This window comes from Sphaerodactylus townsendi, linkage group LG03 (genome assembly GCF_021028975.2).
Source record: "Sphaerodactylus townsendi isolate TG3544 linkage group LG03, MPM_Stown_v2.3, whole genome shotgun sequence".
In the NCBI taxonomy this organism is placed as follows: domain Eukaryota; kingdom Metazoa; phylum Chordata; class Lepidosauria; order Squamata; family Sphaerodactylidae; genus Sphaerodactylus; species Sphaerodactylus townsendi.
Genome location: NC_059427.1, coordinates 157,653,664 through 157,676,994, shown reverse-complemented (window position 1 = coordinate 157,676,994; position 23,331 = coordinate 157,653,664). Strand labels below are relative to the sequence as shown.

Below are 23,331 nucleotides of genomic sequence, written 5' to 3'. Positions count from 1 at the left end.
CCTACAGGTTCCTGGTAAAGTTCAAGCAAGGCAGCATCACTGTCAAGGTAGTGGAAACAGCTCAGAAACAGGGCACAGCACCCGTCTGCAGGAAGAAAGGAAGCCGCAGGATGGAGGTGCTGGTTCACTAAGGTAAAGCTGGGGAAGGCAAAGAAGTATCCGAACTATATTGTTTGTCCAGAGTCAACTATTTGGACTTCCTGAGATTCTGTATCTAGGAACCTTCAACCAACCTATGGCCCACCACCACCACCATCGGACCTCCAGAATCTCTCTCTCAGGGGCAGCTGTCTAAATACTTCATTCAGTATTGAATGTGCACCAGTTTCTCCATTTGTTGATAAACCAAACCTGTGTAGCTTCCAGCATCTTGGGAAGTAGCCTCTCTAGCAGAAGACTTACTGAACAGGAAGAGAGAGGATCAATAAAACATAATACAAATGAAAAGCTGTCCATTTCATTCAAAGCTTCTTAGGCCTGAAGAATTTTCCAGACATTCAATCTCATACTGACATGACATTTTAATAGCAGTGGCTAAGGGGTGTCGGAAAGTATGCTCACCATGTTTAATACAAAGTGTATCCTTTATGTTTTAGGATAAATTTCAGAAAAGGGCTTCTGCACAGTGTTTTATTTGAAGCAGGGAAAAAATGGTACGGGTTGGCTAACACCTGTGACCTCACCAACACAGATCCCATCCCCCAGTCACTTTCAAGGAATTTTCTTGCACATTTTTAATAAGATGAACATATATGCATACAATTTGCAACACCAGCATTCCCAAAAGCACCACAAACTGTTTCACATGCAGATAGTGGAGGGGATTTTTCTACTTGTGGAATTTCCCAACATTTGATCTTAGAAAATTATTAAAAAAAACAACAACAGCAAAAACCCTAAAGCAGGGCTTGGTGAAGACAGAATCTGCTTCAAAAAGCAAAGGGTGCTGATAGCAGGGGAGAGTCTGTTAAGTGAAAGAGTAGAAAAAGGAAATCTGCTAAAACCCTCAAGAGCTGAGAGACCCTGGAAGGAAAGATTTTGGAGGGAAGGGAATGTCCTTGCAGGCTTTCAGCTTGTACATGCTTTACAAAGTAGCAGGAGAGTAGGTTTTTATACCCTGCTTTTCTCTATCTTAAAGAATCTCAAAGCGGCTTTCTTTTCTTTTCCCCACAATTGAAACCTTGTGAAGTAGGTGGGGCTGAGAGAGTTCTGAGAGAACTGCAAAAGGCCCAAGGGCACTCAGCAACCTTTTGGGGAAAATGGAGTATCAAACCTGATTCTCCAGATTAGAACCAGCAGTCTAAACCACTACACCAACGCAGCGCATGAGGGGAGAGGTAGGACCAATCAATGTAACTGCACTGAGCTGGTATGCATGAATTTATCAATGGCTGATTTTGAACCTGGGACTGTATCTGACCATTGGCTCACTGGGTTTTTCCCCCAGCGTCCAAAGGCCAATCTATTGACTATAAGCAGGCGTTCATTGCACTATAAGCTGGCGTTCACAACTAGATTTTTTTTGTGGGGACAAAACAACTTTTTGCAAAAAAAAATACTATAGCGCAGTGCTAGAACAGCCAGTCATGTGTGGTTGCTGTAAGGAAGCTTTGGGGAAAATGTCAGGGTGCTTGTCCAACAACCCCTCACCCACCCAAAAGCACAAAGATGATGTGGACGATAGTTTGAAAGCAAAATTGTCATATCCTATGAAAAAGGGCGCCAAAAGAAGACCCCCTAACCTCCTTCCATAACACCTCTTACCTGAATGAAAATCTTTAAAACAATTTTAAAAATAAGTTTCTCCAAATGTAGGTAATATTTCTAGAGCATCACACTGATGAGATTTTTTCAGCCCCTTTGCAAACACTACTGTTTACAGTGACTGGTCTGGCACCCCTACTTGCACTGTTCTGGTTTTGGACAAATCCAGTAGAACAGCATGTCTGGCACCCATGTTGGCATGTAGCTCAAAGGGATGTAAAAGAGCTTAGCGTCCCAGCCAGCTGAGTAGCGAGTGCGAGGGTGAACTGCAGTCACAGCGTGTTCCATGCAGTTGGTCACCAGTGAGAGGTCTGAACTGCAGAACTTTGGCATCATAGATAGTACTTTGAGATCTGTTGCAGCCAGGGTGGGGGTGGAAGAGAAAAAAAAAAGTTCAGTCACCAGACACTAAAATTTCCTTTATGCAAAGCATGAAAACTCCACCTCACATCCACATAGCTTGCCACTTTCCCATATACAATCTGCCTGGGCTGTATAGACTACTTTATATCCCCACTTTCTAAATATTCTTAGATGCACTAGCCAAACAACTTTGAAGACCTTTGGCTCCAGTTAAAAACTCATTGAAACAAATGAAAAATAATGCCTTAACATCATCTTCCAGTAAAGTGAATGAGACCACAGTGCTTAGGGTGTTTTGAGCTGAGAATGAGCATGGTGTAGTGGTTAGAGCAGGGATTCCCAACATCGTGCCCATGGTCACTATAGCACTCACCATTATCTTTTCCGGCACCCATCAAGTGTTTTTAGTGTAGGGTCAGGATGCACAGATTTTTAAAGAAATATTGATTTGGCAGCATCTGCCATCACAGCAAATGGATCTACAGTCTACACTATGTAACTGAAGGTAAGTCATGGCAGCCATTTTGGGGCTGGCTCCGCCTCATGCAGCAGCCATTTTGGGGCAGCCATTTTGTTGCTGTGCTGCCCATGCCATGTCAGAATTCCAAATGTTTTTGCAGGTTCAAAAAGGTTGGGGACCCCTGGTATAGCATTAGTGTGTTGGATTAAGATCTGGCAGACCCAGTTCCAAGCCCCTGGCCTCCATGGGAACTTGCTGGATGGCCTCTAGTCAAATACAGTCTCTTCACCAAAATTAATACACAGGGTGGTTTGAGGATGAAAGGGAGAAGAAATGTTACAAGCAGCTTTGAGTCCCCACTGGGCAGAAAGGTAGAATGAAAATAGCTAAATAAAATTTTAAAAAACAAATTGTGCCCACATGGAAGTTTTAGCATTCTTCTATCCAGGCAAAAGTAAGACCCCCACATACCTAACTTCAGTAGCATTGGGTTCTCCTGATACATATTGAGATGGTTTATCAAAATATTGAATAATGGAACCGTGGCAGTTCCATGCTTTTCAAACACATTCCCTCACACCTACTCTAGTCACTGTTTTGTGGCAACACCTAGACAGTGTTTCAAAGGGGAATGAGCATCCTGCCCAAATCACTCAGGCAGGGGTGTGGGAGGTCATTTTTTTTTGTTTTGGTTACATCTGAAGTGGATTTCTGAAAACAAAGTGATGTGGTTTTGCTTTGTGTTCCCACAGAACAATAATTTAATCAGAGGTGCATTTTTAAAAAGAAAGCTCAGAGATTCAACACCTTCCCAGACGGGTCAAAAGTAAAAAATACACAGTGCAAACAGATCTTGGGAATTTCATAGCCAGAAAATCCAAATTCTGCTACATGATATTGTCCACATAAAATACTTTTTAAAAGATGAAGTGAGCAAATGTGTGTGTGTGTGTGTGTGTGTGTGTGTGTGTGTGTGTGTGTGTGTAATCCTCCAAGTTAAAGAGAGGATTCCTTAAACCTCATTCTTCAAACATTTTAGAAATATAGCCAGTTTCACTCTTGAGAAAGTTTTGAACACCATGCATTTTTGAAGAACAATCATGACCAACTGTTTCTACTTCTGACCTTTCCTCCTCAGTTAAAGACACTGAGCATCTCTAGAGCCAAATGTCTATCCTGGAATCTTTCCATGTGCACACATGAAATTTACGGCAGAATGATGGTGATTTTGTCCATAACATCTCAGATTTCAATTTGAAGTTGAAATTTAGGTTTCCAAACCTTAAGAGAATCTAAGTGTCCAACTTTTTATATGGCTTTTCTGCCTTTGCATAACTGAAGCAGAACTGGAAAAGCCCCCGCATATTTTTTTCCTCTTGGGGCATAACTTTGTTTTCTACACAAAGCATTCCAATTGCTTAAGGCTGCAAATAGGCATTTGTATGTTTGGACACACAGACTTGCATACAAGCGACCATATTTTAGAACGGAGCAGCAATTCTGTGGGCAGAAGCCTTATGACTTTGCTGCAGAACAGGTAACATTTATGGATATTTTACAACTTCTATTTTACAACACATAGTAATCTCATTCACTGATATTTTACCAGGTGGCTTCCAAAAAGAAAACTCTTTTGAGTCTGCTTAAAGGAGCCTAAAATTCATAAAGTTGGGAAGATGATACTCACTTCTCTGTAAGAAAGGTTCCCCATATAATCTCTTGGTCTCGTCTGGCAGCCGTTCCCAACAGCGCATGAAGCTGTCAGTCAAGATCTTTTCACTGGTGATAGCAGTTTTGAAGAAGCCTGGCTCTATAATGGAGACTTTGATTCCAAAGAAACAATTCTCACGTCTGAAAACCAACACAATCAAGAGGTATTGTGTAACCACAGTTCTTGGAACATCAAAATGGCTCAAAAAACTAGCAACATGAAGAAGAGCCCTGGCGTGTTCTGTTCCCTGTTCAGGCCCTCAGACTGTTTTATGGGGGGGGGGATTTTTTTTGTTAAGAGGGCAGTTCAGCATGGTAGAGAGTGCAGCCCATTATGTGTCTGTACAGTATTGCCATGCTCACACTTCTAAACAAGTCAAGTGGAATATCACACAAAAAATCTTTCAGGTTTATGACAAAGATATTTACATTGAGAACATACTGGTTACTTTTTAACAAGAAACTAACACCACACATTTTCAAACTGTTCATCTCTGAAGTTTAACAAGATGTACTCTGTAAGATGTACTCTGCAGGCTAAATTGAGTTAGACTTCATAAAAAAGCTTTCATACTGCACCAAGAGATTTTGGGACAGAAAACCTGGTAACAGATGCTTTGGCTGGATATAAGAGACCCAAATTCAGTCCCACCTTTGGCATTTTCAGCCTCACCTACATCACAGTATGGTTGTTGTAACCTGGTAGCACTTTGTATACCTCAGAATTGGTTTGGCATCATTCACTTAAGTCAAGTCTGCATCATCACACCTTCTCTGTTCCACCTACTGATTTTACAAATTTCAGGATGTCAAGTAGAATATAAATAAAAATACATTTCTTATACACACAACTCAGTGAGCCAAGATGACCTAAACAAAACAGGTCCTCTACATAGTTCACTAACACAAATGGACTCTGAATGCCAAAGAATGATAAAACCCAAAGCAATTTGCTAAACCTTGCTAAAGCATGCTAACCATTGGAGAACTGGGTTATCATTTTACCCTTTTCAGACTATTGAACAATTAAAGTAGAACCCAACATGATTGGGCACAAAATCCACTGAATCCACTGAATGCATCCACACTGATGTTATTTGTGACTGATTTCTTGTTACTTAGCAACACTAGACTATTTTTCCAAAGATGGGACATTGACAGCCTCTGCGGTTGTAAAATGTAAGGCAAGAGAATACTGATTTGTAAGTAGCAATGGAGGCACCAAAAGTTGCACCAACTGCAAGGACCCTGTATACATTTGGGAACACATTTTTATGGGAGATTAGCACAGCGAAAGCATTATGGATACTACCCTTATATACTCGTGTATAAGTCAACTCGCATATAAGTCGAGGCACCTAATTTTACCACAAAAAACTGGGAAAATTTATTAACTCGCGTATAAGTCGAGGGTGGGAAATACAGCAGCTACTGGTAAGCCCTGATTCTCCCTTTAACTCCACTCAGAAGGGGGTATGTGATTTGAAGGGAGAATCTGGGGAAAATTTGAGGGGGCCTGTCAGGGGAGGAATGTTTATGTTAGCAGTACCAACATTTCAGAGTATCTTTAGTAGACCCCCCTGATGATACCACCCAGGTTTGGTGAAGGTTGGTTCAGGGGGTCCAAAGTTATGGACCCCCAAAAGGGTAGCCCCATCTACTATTAGCTCCCATTGGAAACAATGGAGGATGGGGGCATCCCCTGGGGGGGGGGGGAGGTCCATAACTTTGGACCCCCTGAACCAAACATCACCAAACCTGGCTGGTATCAGCAAGAGTTTATCCTGATGATACCTCCCAGGTTTGGTGATGTTTGGTTCAAGGGGGTCGAAAGTTATGGACCCTCAAAATGTAGCCCCATCTACTATTAGCTCCCATTGGAAACAATGAGGGATGGGGGCATCTCCTTGGGGGGTCCATAACTTTGGACCTCCAGAACCAAACATCACCAAACCTGGCTGGTACCAGCAAGAGATTATCCTGATGATACCATCCAGATTTAGTGAAGTTTGGTTCAAGGGGTCCAAAGTTATGCACCCTCAAAATGTAGCCCCATCTACTATTAGCTCCCATTGGAAACAATGGGGATGGGGGCACCCCCTTTGGGGTTCATAACTTTGGACCCCCTGAACCAAACTTTACCAAAGCTGGCTGGTATCATCAGGAGTGTCACCTGATGATAGCTGGAAATTTTGGTGCTGCTGGCCTAAAAACTGCGCCCCCTAGAGGCCGACAAAGTAAAAACCCTAAAATATTTTTTAAAATACACCTCACTCGCATATAAGTCGAGGGGGGCTTTTTCAGCACAAAAAAGTCAACTTATATGCGAGTATATACTGTATTCTCTTTTTTCAAGTGTGGATTTGTTACTGTTGAAATGTTCTTTTTGACGAGATCTGCTTCTATTGCAAAGTTATCCTCATTACCATCCACTTTGTAGGAGAGGCTTTATTGCTTTTACTTCTAAAAAGGAGTGTGAACTGCGAATCAGTGAGCCTAAAGCCTAAAAGTATTCCATATTATGATTAGATAACCAAGTTTCAACTTCTGAAATGAAATAATCATGCACTTCAATGAATACCTGTTTTAAGTACATATGAGAAGACAAGTCAGTTTGTTCCTCCACTATCTTCAGCAATGAAATCCTTAAACAGTGCTTCTTCCTTTTTCTTTTACCTCCCCTTTCAGCTAAATCAACCGCTATGCTGTTCTGTTAACATATTTCATATGTTTTCCCTAAAAGCTCCTCAAAGAGAATGTCTGCTTTACTTCTCCTCTCTTTAAGGAGAGAAATGCAAGCATTTTCAACCAGCAGCGTTCCCTAAAGGCATGTCTTTGCCTTGCAGTGTTGCATTGCCTGGCTCAAAGACAAACAACACATCTTTCATCAAGAGTGCTAAAAAGGCAAACCTCACATTTTCACATGTGCCATCTGGACCTTTCGCCTCCTCTCAGAATTCTGTAGAAGCTGCGGCTTCCCCTTCAGGATCTGTACGGTTACTGAGCACTATCAACACCTCTCTGAAGTGATCAGATTATGGGTCTTGCAATGGCTAATTGTCCAGTGCCCCTATGATCTAGGAATCTCTTGAGCAGAGAATCAGAATACAATTGGGTCACCTGATGCTTTCTGGTACAGTTAAAGTATTACACGTGTCAAAAAACCACTTCACAGGTATTATCTTGGACCAGGTTTTAACAATCACAAGATATAATTGGTGATTGTAGCAGGGCATGTATGGTATACTTTTACCCAGTTTCTCTTGATTTTTTAAAAAAATTCGTCTTGACCTCTCAGACACAACACTAATTCAGTCACAGCACTGTACTATGAGCGGCTCAGGATTAAACCCGCAGTCAGTCAGAACTCGAAGCAGAAGGTCAGATATAGTCTGCTATTAAATGTGAAAGTGCTCGCAAACCCAAAAGATGTTCAGCTGCTCTGCCATCGTTTACAAATCTAACTACAGCATTTAAATTTTCAACATCACTTGCATCATGAATCTCATCAGCTTTTACACGGAAAATAAATTCACTTCACTGGTTTTGTTAAAGGGAAGCAATTCCTTCTATAACCATTGATCTCTAGATAGAGGTGATTTCTTTTTGAATGTCTTGGGATGTATAGGAAGCATTGGCAGGTATACTCTCCACAATTGCTTTCACTTTTTCATTTTTTAAAATGGGATAAAGAAAGAGGGGCCATGAACAATCCATCAAGGCTTATTGTCTCCTTTCCTGCTTTCTTACTTATTGCCGACCTCCTTACCATGAAAAGACAGCTCATTAACGACAAGGAACTGAATAGTTTCTGCAGTGTCTTTGATGTACTGCTTATGTTCCGTTATCTGCTCAGGCCTCAATATAGTTGGAATCTTTTTTCCTCATTCTGACCAAGCCTTTTGTTCTTCCCACTCAGACATTGCCATTAAGTGGGTTTTAGATGAGCAATGTTTACAAGCTCCCTTTTTTTGCCTCTAAAGCTGCCTTCCAGTTATTGAAACTGTAAACAAAACTTCCTTTTCTCTGTCCTTTGAACATTTTCTGCAAGAAAAGGATAAAGCTCTGTCACTTGAAACAGAATAGTCCAACTAAGAATGGCTATTGTACCATCTGCTACCAAAACTCTGCTCAGTGCACTCAAATTTTGTTTTAGGGTAACTTGAAAACCGAGGCTGCGAAGGATTTTCTGCCCCTAGATCTAGAGGAAGGTTGGCTCACTTCTCTGAAAATTCTTCATGTCTACTGCTCTTCTGCACTTGAAATATGGTGATTGTTGGTGCCCACTTCTAGTTAAGAATCTGTCCATTTTCTGAGAAGAAAGTTTAGAAGTTGTTAACGTTTTGTGAAAGGGGCAGGACATTATTTTTTTCTGGCCAGCTAACAACCTCAGACATCACCAAGGGAAACCAAATGCACTCTTAGCTCCCTTTGAACACAGTGAAGGAAATTAAAATCAATAGGACAGTGATATGCTTAACTCTGTGGCTGAGTCAATTTCACTGAGGCTGCAATCTAAAAACTGCCTCTTGGGAGTAAGTCCCACTGAATAAAATGGGACTTACTTCCAAGTAAACCTCAAAACAGTCATATTCAGCAACTCAGTCTCTATTTGCCTGCAATGTGGTAAAGCTGTTGTAACCTGGTGATTTTAAAATTCTGTTCTTAAAAATCAAAATGATTAAATGGCATCACCATCCACAGTTTCCTCTCTACTAACAGAATTTAAACCTTTTTGTCATCATCCCCAAAGCTTGCAACAGCTGATAACAGTTACCTGATACTGTCCGAGAAAGCCTCAACTGCATATTTTGAAGTAGAATAGCCACCTCCACCGACGGATAACCTTCCAAGGACGCTGGCCATGTTGACCACCCTCCCTCTGGCTTTTCTTAGTAAAGGCAACATGTGTTTCGTCACATCCACCACCCCAAAGAAGTTGACATCCATGACCTTCTTAAACTCATCTTTGGTCAGCCACTCATTGAAAGCAGATGGGACAGAGACACCTGCATTGTTCACCAACCCCCAGAGTCCTGAGGAGAGATCAGAGACACAACAGAAAATCACTTGAGCACCCCTTCTTGACACACATCAGGCAATGACAAAATGAGTTTAAATTCACTCTTTTTTAAAAAAAGCTAATTTAGACATGAATTTTAATAAACAAACTGCAATATCACATACAACATTTAGTACATCTCTAATATCGTATCAGAACAGAAGATCTTGCTAAAAAAAGGTTTACTGACCAACGGATGTTGAATTAGTTGTGAAAAATTAATGGTTTTCTCTTGAAACCGAAAACAAATAACAGGAGAAAAGGATCAAATAGTTATTTTTCTAATTTACAACGGCTTGTATGGGCAATTATCTGTTGACACTGTTATCTCCATTCTGTGATTCCCAAATGCAAGCCAAAACCTGTATTTGACTTTGAACACTGTCATCTTAAAAAGAGGTTGTCTCACAGCAGGGTTGGAATTCCTTCTCATTCATTACCCACTGCAATAAGCAGAGTGAGTTCCTACTGGAATTTTCCCTGAGGGTCCTGCAGTGTCTGAACCAGTAGTCTGGGAACTCCACAAGCTCCAAGAACATAAAGATATGTTCTATTAAGTTATTTGTGAACTGTAGCACCAGAGAGGTAATCTGTGCTGTGCAATAACCCTGCATACTAATATTTATTTTAGATTTCAGGTTTTTTTGGTAAACATGAGGCTCCCCACCCCCCAGATTTATAGAAAGAGCTTTCTTTTCTGTCCATGGCCCCAGTCACTGAATTTAAGAATCCACAGATGGGGTCATGTTAAAAATAAGATATATTAACGTGAACCAAAACTGTGGATTCTTACATTCAAAGAGTGGAACCATAGACAGACAATACAGCTCTTTTTACAGATCTAGGGGGGAAAGCCCCAGGTTTGCAGTAAAAAAAAAAGTGAAATCCAAAGTAAATAAATAAATTGATAAAAAGGAGCACCTGTAGCTTTAAGAAACAAATGCTGTCAGGGGGCATTGCTGGGCAACTACAAGATCATAACTAGCATTTTAGCCTTAGTTTCTGCAAGCAAAAGGCAAGGAGAGGGGAAGGGCCAGGATCTGCAGTAACCACTGGGCAACATTAATAGTCACCTGACATACATGGCTCACTCAAGCCTGGCTGCTTTCTACTGTTCCATAGTAGCCATCCCATGAAAGTCAGTGTGGTACAGTTATTAAAGTTTCAAATTAAGATCTAGGAGATCCCGGTTCAAATAACCAATCTGTTGCTGAAACTCACTGGGTGACTTTAGGCAGTCACTTTTTCTCTGCCTAAACCACCTCATGCAGTTGTTACGAGGATAAAATTAAGAGAATGATGTAAACTACTTTGGGTCTCAATTGCTGAGAAAGGTAGGGTATCAACTAAATAACTATAAATATGGCCCAAAATGGGGCAGATCAAAGATAGCCTGATAGGAAGGAATGATGGAAACAGGGAAAAATAAAGCTATGGGAGCTGTCAGGAGAAGTGAAAGAGGAAATAGTGTAGAGAAGGGATGCATGGTAAATTGAAGTACCCCAAACAAATCCTTGGAGGTTTCGCACTGCACAACTGAGTCTTGCAATTTGATGAGAATTTTCCAAGTGAGATGCAGCTGGGGGAGAGCAGGAGGGAAAAGGAAGAAAGAAAAGGAGATAAGCTATAGGGGCTCACAGGGAAGAGAAAGAAGAAACATTGGGGAAGCAGGGACGTAGGTAAGGGAAGGGGGGTGTTTCTCGGGTTCAAACCCCTCCCATTACATGTCCGGCTTGCTTGAAACAATGCATGGAATGGAACAGCAGGAAAGCCCTCAGTCACTGAACCCACCGCATAAAAAAATCTATACCTATGTCCTGGAGAGGTGAAAATGAGATGTCCCTCCCACAAGTTCCTTGTGGATCTACTGTTTACATTCATAAGAGGCAGGATTAATCTAGACAGTGTAAAGATACAACCAAAGACTTTTGCAGATCATAATCCTTTAGCAATAAATTGGCAACAAAACAGAGGCAGAAGGGGAAGATGGAGACTAAATTACAGTGGTCTACCACAAGAAGATACAGTAAAAATATTTAAAAGATATTGTAGTATGTTTTAGAATAAACAATAGAGCTGATATCCCCATTGCACCGATTTGGGAAACCAGCAAGACTTATATAAGAGGGAATTTAATAGCTGTAACTTTAAAAATAAAGAAAAAAATATTGGAGCAAACCAAGAAAATAATGGACAGAATTCAAATGCAGCAGCAGCAGCATGAAAAGCCATTTTAACTGAGTTCAAGCAATTAAGAAACCAATTAACTATGTTAGAAACTGAGGAGATAGATAAGAAATTAAGATTTTTAAGGCAGATGAGTTTTGAACACGTGAGTAAAGCTGGCATAATATTTAAGGACAGAAATTGAAAGACGAAAAATAACAAGAGTGAAAAAGGAGACTGAATTACTCATGAAGAAAAAGGGATACAGGAACAGTTTGCTCTCTTCTTTTCAGAATTATACATAAAGGATTCATCAGCAGATGATGGCGCACAAAAAAGAAATACATACTGAGAAGTTTACATCTGAATGCTGGGACATATTGAATCAAACTATTACAATTCAAGAAATATCACAAGCCGTAGAGGAACTTTAAAAAGATAAAGCACCAGGTCCCGATGGATTTACAGCAATGTATTTTAAGTGCTTGGGAGAAGACTTAATGATATCACTGCAGAAAGTCATGAATGAAATAAGTAGAGAAAAACATAGCAAGAAGTAGAGAAAAATCATAGCAAGAAGACTGATTGACTGATAAAGGTAACAACCCAACACTACTACAATGTTACAGATTCATCTCACTGTTGCATGTGGATTACGAACTGCTTACGTCAATATTGGCAGAGATACAAAAGAAATGTATAATCAAAATAATTCTAACAGACCAGACTGGCTTTGTACTTCCCTTTTTAAAATTTCCTGTCATACATGTCATACATGTGTAGAAGAAGAAGAAGGAAGGAAGAAGGAGAAGACGACGACGACGACAAGTCTGGATTTATATCCCCCCTTTCTCTCCTGTAGGAGACTCAAAGGGGCTGACAATCTCCTTGCCCTTCCCCCCTCACAACAAACACCCTGTGAGGTGGGTGGGGCTGAGAGAGCTCTGAAAAGCTGTGACTAGCCCAAGGTCACCCAGCTGGCATGTGTGGGAGTGCACAGGCTAATCTGAATTCCCCAGATAAGCCTCCACAGCTCAAGTGGCAGAGCAGGGAATCAAACCCAGTTCCTCCAGATTAGAATGCACCTGCTCTTAACCACTACACCACAGCGTAGCTGTGCAGGCACACAGAAATGAACCCTGCAGCTATGCTGATTGTCCCACAATTCAATTGGCTGCAGCTGTGTAGCTGCGCATGCGCAACACGCAAAATAAAATTTAAAAAGAAAAAAGGATCTCCCTACAACAGCAGGGCAATAATGAACGTGTTGCTGTAGATCAGTCATACTCTCACTGCTGTAAGGAGAAAACATGCTTGGGGGACTTTGCGCCCTCAGAGAATCTACTCACAACCTACTGGGTGACCCGTACAGAAATGGCAGGTGGGTGGACTCTTCCTGATAGAAGATGGCACAGTACTTACAGTGAATGGGTGGGAGGGAGGAAAATAAATCGTCTCCTGCCTGCCTGTTCTCTTAGGAGTGGCTCCAACCCGGGATTTTGCAAAAGATTAACTAGTTAGCAATTTTCAAAAATCCTGGGTTAAGGGAAATAGAACGGGACCTACAAAGTCCCTCCCAAAAACAGTTTGTATTGTGCCCGACTACACCCATTATATTTGCCCTGTGCGGAATCCAAGAATGTCTGTTTTGTGATTAATGCAATAAAATTTGTGGGCGGGGGGGGGGGCGCGGGGGGAAAGAAAGAAAAAGAAAGCATTGCTTATGTTCTTCAATGCTGAAAAGCGTTTGATGATATAGCTTGGCCTTTTCATTGAAAATGTTTGGAAGTTTAAATTGCTGCTCAGGAATTATGGATTGAATACAAAGTATTTTTAGAAAGCAACATGCAAAGATCTTTTAATTGATGGATTTCAAATAAAAAAACCCACACAAATTTTAAAAATCAAGATCATTCAAGGTCCTAGAATTAAAGGATTGAAAATGGATAGAGAAGAGTTTTAAATGAAAAATTATTCTGTTGACGTGGTGATGACAATTTCAAACCCCCAATTCTCTATGCAATAAATGATGGAACAAATTTAAAAATTTCTTGGGTTATAAAATCAACAGGAAGAAGATTAAAATAACTTTGAAATTTTAATGAAACAGAAAGGTGAAGAAGAGATCAGAAAAGTTACAGGATGTGTTGCAATGTCAAATTCAATTAAATATTTGGGAATAAATTTGATCAGACAAAATTACATATTAAAGACATCTATAAAAAACACGGATGACGATAACCAGTGGATATGGACAAATGGTCTAAATTGAAATGTTCATGGCTAGGAAGAATGTCAACAGTAAAAATTATTACTAAATTTAATTTTTTTGTTTTAGATGTTACAATACATCTACAATAAAAACTTTGAAGGAATGGCACAGACAGAGAAATAAACTTATAAAGGTAAAAGGTAAAGCACTGGCTCATTACTAGCCCATGGGGTGACATTACACCATGATGCTTACTAGGCAGACTATGTTTACAGGGTGGTTCGCTACTGTCTTCCCCAGTCATTTACACTCCACCTGCCACAAGGTGGGTATTCATTTACTCCACCTTGGAAGGATGGAAGGCTGACCCAACACTGAGCCAGCTACCAGCTACTTCCATCGGGATTGAACTCAGATTGTGAGCCGAACTTTGGCTGCAGTACTGCAGTTTATCACTCACAGTCTGGGAAGACCTACTGAAAAACACAAGTATATTTGAGAAACTTGGCATTCTTCTGTTCTAACCTTTGTCTCCAACCTGGCCTTTGACCCATTCTGTGGCATTTGCTACGCTCTCAGTGCTACAGACATCCAAGAGAGTGGTTTGCAGTCGTCCCGATGCTTGCTCCTGTAGTTTTTCTGCTCCCTGAGGTGTGAAACAACCTGCCAACACACGAAGTCCCCGAGCGTCCAACTGTCTGGCCAGTAGGTTTCCGAATCCGGAGTCACAGCCTGTTATGAAGACGTACTTCTCTGTCAAGTTGCTTAAGATCTGCTTGTCACGATGCCACCTGAACAGGAGGTAGAGGCCCAGCACCACTGCCAAGAAGAGCCACATGGCCAAAGCTTGGTACAGCTGGAAAAAAAGAGAAAGAATAAGACTTAACATAGAACTTTGGGAAGATAAAGTTATATAGAATATGCTGCGATGGCTAAATGAACAAACCTCGTAAACAGATGGTCAAAACAAGAATTGGATAAGTAATGGGAACCGTATTTCTTTTATGAGGCTGAATCAATCTAATAACAACAACAATAATAATAAGATGGTCCCTGCTCACAGCCTGTCTGGGCCAATTCTCACTTGGACCTCCACAGACCAACTGCTCAATAGAAGGTCAAGGAAAAGTTATAAAGCCCTCTTCCAATAGCCTGGTTCAGCCCATTTTTATTTCTATTCCTTTCATTAGTTTCCTGAAATATTTCTTATAGAGTTGCCAACCTCCAAGTGCAGACTGGAGATCTCTTGGTATTACAACTGATCTCCATACAACAGAGATCAGTTCACCTGGAGAAAATGACTGCTTTGGAGGGTGGACTCCATAGAATTGTTCACTGCTGAAGTGCCTCCCCTCCCCAAACCTCTCTCTCTCTCTCTAGGCTCCACCCCCAAATATCCAGGATTTTCCTAAAATTGGCAACAACCCTTGTATTATAGGCTGTTGTGGGTTTTCTGGGCTGTGAGCCCATGTTCTGGTAGGGTTTGCTCCTAATGTTTTTCCCTCATCCATAGCTGGCACAGGCATGTCACAGTAAGATGTGTTTCTCTCCATGGCACAGTGTGGAATGATAATACAGCCTTCGACTCCTGGCAATTCTATTAATCAATGTCCTTCAAAATGTCCTATCATCAACAATCTTGGCCAGGTGTGCAGACTGAGGGCCACGGCTTCTTCTGTAAAGTCATCTCATGTAGGATCTTTTTTTTTTCCTGCTGCCTTCAACTTTTCCTTGCATTATTGTTTTTTTAACCAGGGACTCTTGTATTCTCAAAATGGGACCAAAGCATTATAGTAGTCTCAGTCTTAGCTTTCTGCATTATTTTAACTTTACAGAGAAGAAAAAGTTTATTGGTGATCAATCCTGGAGTACGTGAATATTTTATGTCCTATTTACAGTGGATCTTCTAGGAGCTTCTTAGTGATTGCCTCTTCACCTAAAATTGAATCAAAAGTCACCAGGCTATCTCTAGTTAATTGCTGTGTTTTAACAGCATGACAATTTCTCCTGAATGCATGTTAGACTTTAACCTCATCAAGAAACTCAAAATCTAAGGCTTCTCAAAAGAAACATGTAAATTCTTCCCTTCTGCCTTTTCTTCAATCCCTCTTCGTTTTAATGAAGATTTTGTCATCCAAATCCTTCAATCATTTCATTACTACTGCAAAAATATAGGCTTCAAATCATCAACAATCATTCTTCAAGGAATTATTAGAACAATTTATTCAGCACGTCTCTGGAGATCTTAACGTAGGTGGGGATTTCAATTGTGTTATGAGTACTAGTCTAGATAGATTTCAGAAAATAAGCAATACTTCCAATTTGCCCTATATGTTTATGAAGGCTATTTAACATTTAACTTAATAGGATACCTTCATCCAACAGTAAAAGAGAACACCCTTTTCTCTATTGCACACAATACATACTCATATATAAATTTTTTCTTAGTGTCATCTCCCTTGGTCAACAAGATAGAACAGGCTATGATGGTGGTTAATATTCTCCTTCATCATGGTCCTGTTTCTATTGATCTGGTCATTAAAAGAGATAAAACTTTAAAAAGTTGATAATGATTTATTATCTAAACATGAAGTAAGGGAAAGGTTGCAAAATGAAATGCAGATCTATTTCCCTATCAACTCAGAATAGGAGACTTTAGATTAAGCTCTCCCCGTCAATGGAGACCTTGTTGCTCAATTATATACCAAAGGTTCCTAAATCCCAACATTCTATTGTGCTGCATCTTATCATGGTGGCTAGAATTGTGTTTACATGAAAGTGGAATTGGGAAACAGCTCCAAAAATGCAAGAATGGGCACATACATTTCTAGGGATATATCAATTAATAAAATTAACTGATTTAAGGAATGGGAAACAGAGTTGACCTGTAAACCTGTGATCCAGAAGTTATGTTATTTCATTATGTAAGGCTTGTGTTTTCCCTTTGTTGTAGTTGATGTCTATGTATTTTCTTATTTTGAAATATAAAAGATGGTAGTGAAAAGGGCACTTTCACACCATGGAGTAACACACTTCCAATGCATTTCGGTGATCATTCGGAAATGGACTTTGCCATTTCAGAAGTGAAATCTTGTTGCAAACTGCATGGAAAGGTGATTGAATGTGTAACAGTCAGAAGTTGTATTATGGACAGGGAGCTGTCCTGCCCCTGAAGGGGAAAACAGCTTCTCAGATGAGCCCATAGGGGCAATGCCTCCTTTGAAAAGAAGGCAGGAATGTTGGAGGGAACACAGGAAAAGGAGCATGGAGTTCTGCCTCAGGGAAAAAGCACCAACAGTTCTGTTCTGGCCAGGGAAAGAGCAAACAGAAAAAAGAGAGCAAAGGGTAGCTTTGACTGGTAGTATGCCAGGGTGTTTTAGCTCTATCCCTGTGAGGGAACAGAGTACCTAATTGTTAGACCTATGTTGGGGATCAGCAGACTTTGTGCACAATAGTCTGACTCTTGGGAAACAGCAGGCTGATGTGAGCTGAATCTTGTGCATGAGAGAAGATCCAGGTTAGCCTGTTTGTGCCTAAAAGAATGAAAGAAAACTCTAACAACCTGTGCTTCTTATTTGTTCATTCAAAGCAACCTATAAATAAATCGTCTTAGTTGTTTATATCCTAATCCTCTCAGTGACCACAATAATCACCTTGTGCAGGACAAGACTCACTTCATGGCCACAAACCCAAAGCCTATATTTGCTACCATTAGGACACCTGGTAACTGAGGGCAAGGTCCATAATCTAAAATAAACCTAGATCCCACCCAAATCAGAGGCAGTGGCATGCATCCCCATAGTTTGTTTAGGAAAAAAAGCTTATCACAGGGTGAAACCACCCAGAGACACAAAGTCCATCGGTAGCTATGTGGTGGACCAGACCTGGTTCGGCCTGCTGGCCCTATTCCACCCAGCTCTCTCCCAAGGGCTCCCAATTTGTTCTGGAAGAGGCATTTTCTTTCTCTAGACAGTAACCGCTGCCACCTTCGTAGGAAGTTCCTACTGGGGAGGGTCAAGGCCTCCCAGCTTCAATTTCAACTATGAGGCATTGCCTCTGTGAGTACCACCGGGGGGGGGGGGGTGACAGGCTGGTGCACCCCAGGAGGAATAGCTGCTTGTCAACTGCCAGCTTTTGCCACCCCGGCACCCTCAGTTTAAAATAGCATGTTCAAGACGGTGGAAGTTGATGTGGTACAGAGAACTGGTACCAGCACCCAACATTTAAAAGTATTAATTTTTTTTAAAAGAAAATGTTTACAAGCATGCCTTTAACACAGCACCAGACTGAGCACTGGATTCAAAATAAATTAGGGACATAACAGTTTCTTTGTCCCTTCCTCTACACATACCCTATCAGTTGTTGAAACAGGGCAGGCCCTTAAGCTTAGGATGTTTCAGCTGCCTAAATTCACCATTACCTGGAAGATGTCCTTCAACTCCTTGGGCAAGCAAATGGTCAAAATAGCTGTCGCCCCCAGAACTCAGGGATGAGCTCTCTCTCCCCTTCAATGGTCCAGAAGAGATCTTCTTTCTTGCTCCCGAGAGTTTTATCAATTCCCAGTCCCCACTCCCTGCACCAGGTCAGTCTGGGTCAAGGAAGCATTTCAAGGTAGCTCCAAGAGTTCTGATGCCCTTCTATTCTACAAATCTGGGACACCTGCTTGAAGAAGGGAGGGGCTTAACACATCCTATTGTCTCCTACTCCATTCCTTTAAAAGGGTGGATGCATTACTTATATTCTTTAACCAATCCCTGCTCAAGGAGAGCTCTCTCAACTGTCAGATTTAACGACATGCCATCTGCCTCGTTAAATGGCAGGTTTAATAATCTTGAAAAAATCTAAGAGGCTATAATTATAATGTATGATTATAATTCCAATCAAGTTGAAACATTCGCTCCCCAGTTATTACACTGTACTAGATTTGCCAAAATTAGATCCAAGTATACTAATTTATCTCCTCTTTTTCAACCAGAGTTAACAGATTTCTTTAGATTATTTCTCCTGTTGAATAGTTCCGATTCTGTTTTTTTTTTGTGAAGAGGTACTGTAACCAGAGGGACAGATAATAATTATTTTGTTTTAATATAATTTTTGATAGACATATAGTGTTAGTAGAATTTAGGTTTATTCTGGTTTTCTGTAAAAGGCTTTCCTTCCTGCTGTAAAATGCATTACTGCCTGAAACCATTGTCTAAGTCACAAGCTTGCTGAAACAAGAACTATTAGATTATGTTAAAGGTGGACCCAGAGAAACAGGGTGCAGATAGTTAATGAATCAGGCAAACCCCTTTTTGCATTTTTACATAGCCCCAAGTAATTGTCACACACCCCAAGGAAGAGACCATAGCCGATGACAGAATTTATGTTAAGTAATTTCCTTCTAGTTTGAGAAGAATCACTAGAGAATAATACAATCATCTAGCCTTACTAAAGTCTATCCCAAAATTGCAGGTTTCGAAACAAAGCATTAACCGCCAGATATCGGGCAGAACATCAAGATGAATATGCATAAGAGCCAACAGGCAAACATCTCCATTATCACACAAGGACAACTATCCAGAGGTATTTCCTCACAAAAGATAAGACTGGGGCCCCTTCCGCACATGCAAAATAATGCACTTTCAATCCACTTTCACAATTGTTTGCAAACTGATTTTGCTATTCTGCACAGCTGCAAAGTGGATATAAAATGTGGATTGAAAGTGAATTATTCTGCATGTGCGGAAAGGACCCTGGACATCTCGGAGGAAAAAGCTTGATGGCCCCTGATGGCCCTGTATTGTCATTGTATCATTCAATCTATGATTTTTTCAATATTTTTACTAATTTGCTAATTTTACTGAATTTACTAATTTAACCTCTACAATTTACTATAAGAAGTCTGTACTTTTCAGTGTTCAGGGTACTTTTCGGCCAGGCTTGGCCCTGCCACCTTGCCTGGTACTGACCGAGCTGCTGAATTCACTTTTTCCTGAACGAAACTCTGTTTGACCGCATTAAAACTTTATTTTATTTTTCAATTTGAATTTTGTGGCTTCAACTTTGTTTGCTGCCAAGCTGAAGTCACTGAAATCGCTATTAAAGTTGCCCCTGGCAGTGGGTAACAGTAGCAAATGTTCACATGGAAATAATTCAGTTTGTAATGTATTTATATTTACCTGAGTTTTATTGCCTGTTTTAATATTATTTATGTTAGATGTGTTTTTTTTGTCATGCCAATAAAGGCTATGCTATTCAATACTCTATTCAAAAAGGTGGCTGGGTGAGACTCCTGCCCAGAAGGAAAGAAAAAAATGCTAAAACAAACTCTTCAAACCTCGAGTGGGGGGGGGGAGCCATTACTCCACAAGCTACAAGTAGAAGCACTTCCATATTCAAAGGCAGTGAACCTCTGAAACCAAGGGTGTTTCCGCGCTTGCCATGACCCCCCTATGCTACGTGCTACTCTCAGCGCGCGTCATTTCTGGTGTGCGCCCGGGCTTCCCCACGACCCCGTGCAGAAGCGCCGTTTTGAAGAGCGCCAGGAATGATGCACGCTGAGGGGGCGCGACAGCGGCAGCATCAGGGCGGCTGCATTGTCACCACCCCTGTAGTGGGGAGTGCCAGGGGACCCTGCGCTACTTGGCTACAGTAGCGCACAGCAGAAGGTAAGTGGGAAAACGCCCCAAGTGGTAAGAGACAACAGGGAAGGATGTTGGTCTTTGTGGCCTCTTCATTGCTCCTCCAGAGGAACTGGTTGTCCACTGCGAGAAACAAAATGCTGGACTAGTTGGATTGCTAGTTATATCCAGCATAGCTTTTCTGACGTTCTTAACTCCCTTGCATGCTTTGTAAAGGGTGAGCCTTGCTGCTAAGAGACAGTTAGGAAACTCATGGCCTTTACATCCAAGCAGCAGAGACAGCACTGGGGCCAGAACTACACACAAGCAGTTGAGGCCCTGGAACCAAAGTGGGCCAGCCACGCAGGATAAATGAACTGGCAGGCATTCACCTCCCGGACAAACACCACTTGCTGAAAGGGTTTTTTTGTCAAGCATAACACACTTCTCTCCCTGCAGGCACACCAAGGTCTTCTGGAAAGCCAGCGTGGTGTAGTGGCTAAGAGCAGGTGCACTCTAATCTGGAGAACTGGGTTTGATTCCCCGCTCTGCCACTTGAGCTGTGGAGGTTTATCTGGCGAACCAGATTAGCTTGTGCACTCCAACACATGCCAGATGGGTGACCTTGGGCTAGTCACAGCTCTACCGGCTCTCTCAGCCCCACCCACCTCACAGGGTGTTTGTTGGGGGGGGGAGGAGATTGTAAGCCCCTGTGAGTCTCCTTACAGGAGAGAAAGGGGGGATATAAATCCAAATTCCCCCTCCCCCTCCTCCTCTTCTTCTTAGATGATGCGATTCTTCAGCACCGGGACTCTTTGAAAGGGACGACTTACCTCTGTCCTGTTAGCACCTACAAGCGAGTGAGTGCCAAAGCCCAAACGCAGGCGCCCAAACCAGTCGGGATCATTTGCCAGCTTGGATCAGACCAGAAGCTCGGAGGAAGCAGTTCAAGCAATCAAGAAAAACTCTTCCCAAGGAGCGTGAAAAGAGGCCGTCGACCGCCAGGTCAAAGGCTCGCGGGAAGCCGCCCAGGATTCCTAACTAGACCAGGAAAGCTTCCAACTCACCGGTTGTGCACGGGTCGCTTCCCCCAGCCCCTCTCGCTCCCCGATTCATGGACAACAACGAGAAGACTTTTCCGCTTCCCAGGAAACCAACCGTCAGTCACGCCCCTTGCAAAACTTTTCAACGCCGCTTTCCACACGAACCCCGCACTCCCGCCAACTCCTTTCCTTTTCTCTTAGACCCTGTATTCTCCCTCAAAAAAGTTACAAGGGGAAAAAGAGACGTACCTCCCACTCTTCCCTCGGAGCAAAAAAACCCAACAACACCAAAAAGTTTCTCCCTCCGCTCAGCCTTGCATAAGGCGCTTTTAAAGGCAGTGAGTCCCGCCCGTAAGCCCCGCCTGGGGCAAAGGCGCAGAGGGCTTGCAAAAGAACCAGTTCCCGGAACCCGCGAGGGCTGCTGTCACTTCAAGGTTGCGACCAATTTCCTTGCAAAATCGCCGGGGAAACTGAACGGGATCCCCTTCCAAAGAACACTTTTGAAGTGTGGACTCGAAATACTTTTTCAGGGAAAGCTTTTACCAGCTGAGCCTGACCAAAGATCACAACTCCTGTATTTGGTGGGATCCGTGGGGTACCTAGGCAAACTGGAGCCCTGAGGAAAACCTGAGTTTGATGCCCCCCCCCCCATGGGCAGCCACCCTCCCCCACCGTGATCAAACAAAGATTTTTTTCAACCAGGTCATTTCAAAGTCACCATCACATTATAGAACATGCCCCAACTCACAAATCTGAGCACAGCAGAAATATTTTTTGAAAACATTTTCAAAATGCTTTCAAAATGTTTTATTACTGCTATGAAAATATTTTATGGTGTTGTATCCAGTCCCCCCAATTGGGGGAAACAGCATCACTTTCAATGTTATTTAAACTGGGAACCCCAGATTCTCCCTTTAAGGTGGATTTAAAAGGAGAATCTGAGCTACCTAGTTTAAACAAGTGATGCTGGAATCCACCCCCAAACAGCATCACTTTCAATGGTGTTTAAACTAGGGAGCCCAGATTCTTCTTTTAAATCCACCTTAAAGGGAGAATCTGGGGTCCCCAGTTTAAACAACATTGAAAGTGATGCTGTTTTGGGGTGGATTATCCCCCACCCTGAAACAGCATCACTTTCAATGTGATATTGTAATAAAATAATAAATTTAGGGGGTGCCTGCTGTCAGGGGTGCAGTTATTAAGATAGCAGCACCAAAATTTCAGAGTATCTTTGTGAGCCCCTATTGATGATACCACCCAGGTTTGGTGAAGTTTGGTTGAGGAGGTCCAAAGTTATGGACCCTCAAAGGTGTAGCCACCATCTCCTATTAGCTCCCATTGGAAACAATGGGGGATGGGGCACTCCCTTTGAGAGTCCATAACTTTGGACTCCCTGAACCAAATCTCACCAAACCTGGGTGATATCATCAGGAGAGTCTCCCAAAAAATGCCTGAAATTTTGGTGCTGCTAGCTAGTCTAAAAACTGCACCCTCTGCAGGCCAAAAACAGAAAAACACTGAAAATACAAAAAATCCCACAAACGAACCTGCAGTTTTGCGCCCCCCACAAGGCTGCGCCCTGGGCAACTGCCCACTTTGCCCAATGGGAGGAACGCCTCTGGGTGGGATCTTGTGATGCCGTTTGGCCGCTAAGGGGAAGGAGAGCTAGATGGGAATGGACTTCAGCCTGGGGCTTGCTTCACCCATGACTCTCAGAAGGTGTCACACGAATGCGCTTGCATTCGTATAGAGGTTAAAGTGCCCGGCTAGAAGCCGGTCAAGTCAACGCAGGTGTAAACCCCCACAAATGGCTGGGAAGTTGACCTGTGTCTCTCTGAAGGTGCCACAGAAATGAACCAGATCAACGCAGGTGCCAGTCCCCACAGACACCAGGGAAATTTGCTTGGTGATCTTGGACCAGTCGCAGTGGGTCTAACCAGCCAACGAGA

At 42.0% G+C, this 23,331-nt stretch overlaps 2 protein-coding genes across 6 annotated transcripts in view; one reads left to right on the top strand and one right to left on the bottom strand.

The window, feature by feature from the left end:
• Positions 1 to 447, top strand: part of LOC125427951 (unconventional myosin-Ia-like) — a 93,220-nt gene extending 92,773 nt beyond the window's left edge. The window contains exon 28 of the mRNA XM_048487518.1: positions 8 to 447. Within this exon, the coding sequence (XP_048343475.1) occupies positions 8 to 131 (124 nt within the window). The 3' untranslated portion in view covers positions 132 to 447. The remainder of the gene's footprint in view (positions 1 to 7) is intronic.
• Positions 448 to 616: 169 nt separating this feature from the next.
• On the bottom strand, positions 617 to 21,742 carry LOC125429197 (retinol dehydrogenase 16-like). 5 transcript variants are annotated; one of them, XM_048490081.1, is made up of 5 exons: positions 21,632 to 21,742; positions 14,263 to 14,593; positions 9,075 to 9,333; positions 4,275 to 4,438; positions 617 to 2,117 (listed from the first exon to the last, which is right to left on the bottom strand). In XM_048490081.1, the coding sequence occupies exons 2-5, from the start codon at positions 14,573 to 14,575 to the stop codon at positions 1,900 to 1,902; spliced, it is 954 nt and encodes a 317-aa protein (XP_048346038.1). In that variant the 5' UTR covers positions 14,576 to 14,593; positions 21,632 to 21,742; the 3' UTR covers positions 617 to 1,899. The 5 variants fall into 5 exon arrangements, with proteins under 5 accessions (XP_048346038.1, XP_048346036.1, XP_048346040.1 ...); XM_048490079.1 differs by lacking the exon at positions 21,632 to 21,742 and adding an exon at positions 21,407 to 21,616; XM_048490083.1 differs by lacking the exon at positions 21,632 to 21,742 and adding an exon at positions 21,530 to 21,555.
• Between the last annotated feature and the right edge of the window lie 1,589 nt (positions 21,743 to 23,331).

Excerpts from the sequence above, each read along its gene's own strand:
- LOC125429197 (XM_048490081.1), bottom strand. The coding sequence starts at position 14,575 with ATGTGGCTCTTCTTGGCAGTGGTGCTGGGCCTCTACCTCCTGTTCAGG. Across the intron at positions 9,334-14,262 it reads AGGCCAGGTTGGAGACAAAG|GACTCTGGGGGTTGGTGAAC; the intron begins GTTAGAACAGAA and ends ATCTCTCCTCAG. Across the intron at positions 4,439-9,074 it reads GCTTTCTCGGACAGTATCAG|ACGTGAGAATTGTTTCTTTG; the intron begins GTAACTGTTATC and ends GTTGGTTTTCAG.